The sequence below is a fragment of the Lycium ferocissimum genome, chromosome 3 (genome assembly GCF_029784015.1).
Source record: "Lycium ferocissimum isolate CSIRO_LF1 chromosome 3, AGI_CSIRO_Lferr_CH_V1, whole genome shotgun sequence".
Lineage (NCBI taxonomy): Eukaryota > Viridiplantae > Streptophyta > Magnoliopsida > Solanales > Solanaceae > Lycium > Lycium ferocissimum.
The window spans coordinates 69481674-69487484 of record NC_081344.1 but is presented as its reverse complement, the minus strand read 5'-3'; the positions used below and the strand labels follow the sequence as shown (position 1 = coordinate 69487484).

General features: G+C 32.7%; 1 protein-coding gene and 1 long non-coding RNA gene across 2 annotated transcripts in view; one reads left to right on the top strand and one right to left on the bottom strand.

The window, feature by feature from the left end:
• The window catches only part of LOC132049043 (BTB/POZ domain-containing protein At5g48800-like), a 2700-nt gene extending 2674 nt beyond the window's left edge, over positions 1 to 26 (bottom strand). The window contains exon 1 of the mRNA XM_059439712.1: positions 16 to 26. Within this exon, the coding sequence (XP_059295695.1) occupies positions 16 to 26 (11 nt within the window). The remainder of the gene's footprint in view (positions 1 to 15) is intronic.
• Positions 27 to 40: 14 nt separating this feature from the next.
• LOC132051224 (uncharacterized) lies at positions 41 to 772 on the top strand. Its single transcript, XR_009413628.1, has 2 exons — positions 41 to 257; positions 415 to 772. It is a non-coding gene; the product is annotated as an uncharacterized LOC132051224 (long non-coding RNA).
• The last annotated feature ends 5039 nt before the right edge of the window (positions 773 to 5811 follow it).

The following is a 5811-nucleotide window of genomic DNA, read 5'->3' as shown; positions in this document are numbered from 1 at the left end:
TTCAATAGAAAAAACTTTCTTTCCATTCTGTTCGTCTTTCTATGTTGCTGACGCAACATGTTGCCAGATAACCGTGTCAGGCGTATTCCAGTAGTTGATCATACTGGTACGATAGGGATGGGGCGTCCATTGGAGAGTTGTCCGTGCTGCTGCAACTTGCAAGTGAGCATGGGGATGAGCTGAACCCTTTGAATGCTTACATACAAGGATGTCTAGATGATGATGGCAATAAATAAATGGATCAATTGCTTAATCATGTAAATATTTGCATGCTTGGTTTTTCTAGTATATATTGGTCGGCACCTCTTGATGTGGCCTACTGCAATAATTTTCCAGTTTAATGTGCTTATAACTGGCTGTTGTTTGATGTGGTAGTTTGTTTAAACAAAATAGGTGTTTCGTCTAGTTTTAAAGGGTTAATACTGTTGATACGGAATATATATGCATCATTTCTGTGGCATTGGATGCGGATTGGTGTTGGTTTCTCAACTAGAGTATATTGACAAGTCTCTGCCTGTGGCAACAATTCCTTTTACTCCTCAACTAGAAATTACATATGCAGGCTTATGTAATATTGCCTCTGTTAAGTTTTCGGATGACTGATTGGTTGCTTCAATGGAGATAACACAACAAATTGTTGGAGCCTTGATGGTTGTGAAACCTATTATGTCTTGTGAGTGTGAACAAATCAATAAAGTCCGACACAACAAGAACTTTTGGAACTCCAACATGTTGTGTGGGAGCTTCACATATAGAAAATTTTCAAGTTTCGGTGTAGTGTTTGAAGTTTCATTGGTCAATAAGGGGTGTACAAAGTAAACCGACAAACCGCCCCAAACCGATAAACCGGCCCAAAACCGGGAAAAAAAAAACCCGACTATGGTTTGTTGACTTTGTTTGTGTTAAAAAAAACCCGACCATAATTGTTTGGTTTGGTTTTAACTAAAAAATATCAAACCAACCAAATCAACCCGACATTACATTATTCAATTTTAAAATATTTTATACATAAAAATATTTATTTGTAAAGTAATTTATAAATATTTTTAAATTTTTCGTAATTTTTTATCTATTATCATATTAATCAAGTTTGAACTTTAATTAAGTCAAGTTTTATATCCTAAAGTTAGTAACTCAAATAAAGCCCCAAAACCCAAAAACCCAAATCAACACTAATCCTAACAAAAGAAATTCAATTTACCACTAAATACAATAATGTTGATATCTATTCTTTACTTTTGGATAATTGATTTAGAGAGTAAAAATACATAACTTAAGTTTTTTTCTTTGTCATATAATTAATACTTATTTTAGCATTTTTCTAATTTTTAGAATGGTATTTTCTTTTATGGCTTGTTAATTAGCAATATTTATTTTAACCACTTTGTTGAATATTTTAATACAAGTCATCACTCTTCTCACATTTTGCTTATTTTCTTAAGAAACACCTTAATTATATAATTGTATCTTACTGGACTAAAAAATATTTAAAGAAAAGTTATATGTTTTGACAAGACTATTCCGAAAAAAAACCCAAAAAATCCGAGAAAACCGAACAACCCGAGAAAACCCGAGGTTGAAAAATCCGAATTTTATTGGTTTGGTTTGATGTATAAATTTTAAAACCCGACGCAATTGGTTTGGTTTGATTTTTAAAAAATCCGAACTAACCCGGTCCAAACACCCTAGTCAATATGATGGAACTGTTTGTATTTTAGGTAGTTGTATTTTTTTTCCACATGTAATACTGGATTAAAATGTAGATGTTCCTTAATTATATTTCAAATGGTGGTAAACTTTGATTGCCGTCTCAAAAACCGGGCACTCCACCTAATTTTTACTAAATAATATGAGTAAACGTTTCTATCAATACCTAAATTCATAAACTTAGAATTATCGTGCATGAGCTATCACCTAAAATTTGGGGCCTTTTGAGATTGTGGTGGATTAAAAGCATTTATTATTAGTTTAATTCACATGTAGGTGAAGAGTTAACGACTTCCTCGCTTCTTTTATTTATCTTTTTCGCTTTCGAGTTAAATTCATGATTTGATCAAGATTTTAAGATGTATTTTTTCATCATCAAATTAATATAAGAAAATTGCAACTGACAGAGGATTTATTTTTTCATTCCTTCAGTGAGCTCACATCCAGAGGCAGAGCTATTCTCAATTTAGACAAGTGTCAGATAGTGTTGTGTGGGGCAACTGGGATGGTGTTTTTTGTGAAGTTGTTTCCAGATTTTAAAGATCATGAAGCAGCCGTCAAGATTGCCTTGGAGGATTTCTTTTATTGCTTGGAATGTTGTAGCAGGATCGGATAAGAGAGAAGCTGAATTTGTCCACTGATTGGTGTGATAAATTGCACAGTTTTTAGGTGCGACCTTTTACGAGCAACCTTTTACGAGCAAAGGAGAATGGTACATTTGTTCCAGCTCCCCACAACAGAAAAAGAGAATATTGCATTTCATGGTCAAAATCTCAATTCAAAACAGGCAGAGGGGTCGGTTAATAACCCCCTTTTTTTTCAAGATTGGCACATTTGTGTATATATAAATAAAATCAGTACAACCACCATATTTACAAGTGAGCAAAAATAGGTAGTTCAATAAACATATTCAGCACTTAAACCAAATGTATCAAGCAATTAGCACTAGAGATTCCAAAAAGAATTAAAGAATGTTTAGGGTCCCCCAAAAAAATTGCTAGACAGAAAAAAATGGAAAAAACCACATGGGACTAAAGCCACACAGAGCCAATTCGTATATGCCACATATATCTCAAATAAACTGAGAAATCTTTTAAAAGTAAGTCGATTTAAAATGTTTAAACAAATATGAATTCCCAAAATTTTTTTGGATAAGGAAATAATTATAACAATACTTTTTTATATTTTGGGAAAAATACATTTTAATAAGTTTTTTGGATCATATTTTTGGGGCCCGTTTGTCCATGAGAATTATTCTTTTTTTTTTTTGGAATATTTTTTCACTTTTTTTTTGCCCCCAAAAAAAATTCCAAATACAAAAAAACCAAAATTTTTAAAACAACAAAAACTTGTTTTTCATTTTTTTTTTCCCCTCACTTTCAATAAATTAAAAAACAACCAAAATTTTTTGAAAAAAACTATAACCAAACACAACCCCAACTTCAATTCCAACTCCAAAATACCAAATAAATTTAAAAATATTTTTGTCATGGCCAAACGCCTACTTAGTAAGTATTTCAAAATAAAGTATTTTAAAAGTAATTTTTTGGGGCAGTTTAAACTTTCCAAAGAATTAAGTGATTTAAATTACTTAGTTGAAAAAAACTATGAAATTCACCCTTCAACTTAATTTGTAGGGTGTAGTTACAATCTATCATGCAAATACTTTTTAGATGACATATCATGGATAATCAAATGCTTGTCATAAGTAGCTGTACAATAGGCTAAAGTAAAAAAGTACGAAAAATATTAGTCATAGACAACCAAAAAAATGCACACACTAGGGGTATCCCGGGGTTTTTATCTGGGTTTTAAAAAAAAAGCCCAAATATAAATCAATTTTTTAAGGGGGCCGGTTAATATATTTACAAAAAACGAAAATTTACCCTATATATACACCGTAAATTTTTCCGAGGCCTTAAATAACACCCCTTTGGGGGGCATCCCCCCCACACAACCCTTTTTAAAAATTCCAGCCATTTTGACCCCGAGTAACTGGGAAACTGGACTTGGTGAAGGCATCCATCGCCCACTGATGCATCAACCAGTAAATTATCCTGATGTCAGATTATATGGAGTATGAACTTCAACAAATGAATAAAAAATGATAAAATAGATTAAAAAACAATGCCATATCGGTAAAGTTTTTCATTCCCCCAAAACTCCATGATGTCAAAACAATTCTGAAACTATAGAAAAGGTACATGAACAAAAGATAATTGAATTATGTTCCTTCCCCCCAATCAATTTTAATTTTTTCATTTAAAAAAATATAGAACTTCTGTGATAAAGGATTATTTCCCCCCAGAATCTCAAGTTCTTTTGTGCCTAAAGAGCAGAAAAATTATTAATTTAAACCCGATGTCAAGCAAATAAAGAATACATCCTTTTGGGCCCCCCCCACAGTGATTTAAAATTTATAGTCTAAAATTTTGGGCAAGAAACAAAGTCATCAATATGGTTGTTAAACTTACTTTTTAAAATCATTTTTTAAAAGGTTTCTTATTATCTGTAGTTTCAAAAGCCATGGCTTGCTAAGATTTTAAAAAAGCATTGCAAATAAGACCTTAAGTTTTTTAACAGCAGACATTTATGTCAATATATCTCTTTCAGCAAACTTACATTTGAAATTCAATCTCTCAAAAGTGTTCTTAGTGATTTGACACCAAAACGAAGCACACAAAAAAGTAAGAAGTAAATAACCAATTATGAGTCTTAATCAAGCGCACTAAGCAAAAAGGGATTGCAAGATGAAATGAAGATAGATCTCAACCACCTGTTCCCTGGGGTGCTTGAGCGGCTTGGTATTTGCAAGCTCTCCCAATTCCTTGGCCTATTAATATAATTACGATAAGTTCTCGCACTATTTATTTGTTCAGGGACTTTTCTTTGTTCGTTTTTTACTTTTCAGTTTTTAAAAATTAATAAAGGTTTTTCCTCCGTTCATATTACTTCCATTTTTTACTAAAATCAAATTTTCCAGATTTAAAAAAATTCATTGTTTCAGATTTTTTATTAAAAAAAAAATCAGTTTTACCATTTTTAAAAATAATTTATCTACATGAAGGACACATAGGATAAAAATGCCAAGTGGACAGTGAGTGCATGCACTGGCTGTGGCACGTCAATGCGGGGTTGAATTAAATTCAGTTAGTTAAGATTAGAGGTGTTTTTAAGTATGGCAATAGTTCAGGAACTAAAGTTCATAATTCGTGCCAAGTCTAGAGGTGTTTTAGTCACTTCAGCAATTTTTTTTCTTTTAGTTCCTGTCACATTTTGGCAAACTCAAAGCACAGTAGTTCCCAGAAGGAACTACTGTTAAATGCCTACCCAAAGGACTATTTTGAACCCACCGTAAAACATAAGGGACTAATTTCGTCATCATCTCATTTGCCCTCTGTACACACTCCCTCAAAATTGTTCCAAAATTAGGGAATACTCTCTCACTCACTGAAGATGAAGATAATTCTCTGGAAAAGGTATTACCCTTATTCTCTTTCTTTGATGTTTCCCATTCTTGTTCTGCAATTAGAGTTTATTATTCAAGTCATAGTAATACATCCATTTATGCAAAGGGTAAACTTGGGTTAAATAGCAAGATTGAGAATGTTAAGTGCTTAGATGATGCTGTTACTCTCTTCCATCAATTGGTTAGAATGAAGCCTTTTCCTTCAGTTGTCAGCTTCTCTAAATTATTTAAAACTATACTAACTATGAAGCATTACTCTTCCGTTGTTTCCCTTTTTGGAAATGCAGAAATTGGGTGTCCCAATTAATGGATTTATCTTGAGTAACGTGATTAAATTACTGCCTGATGCATCGTGCTGATTGTGCGTTTTCGGTGTTACCCATTTACTTGAAGAATGGCATTCCATTTGATAATGTCACCTTTACCACCCTATTAAGGGGATTATTTGCTGAAAATAAAGTCAAAGATGCAGTTGAATTGTTGAAAAAGTTGGTCAGAGAGAAGATTTGTGAGCCTAATGAAGTCATGTATGACGTCATGAATGGTCTTAGCAAAAGGGGGGCTCGAGAAGACTTTGAGTTTGCTCCGGGTTTAAAGGAAAAAAGGGGGACAAACCCAACATAAAGAACTAAAAT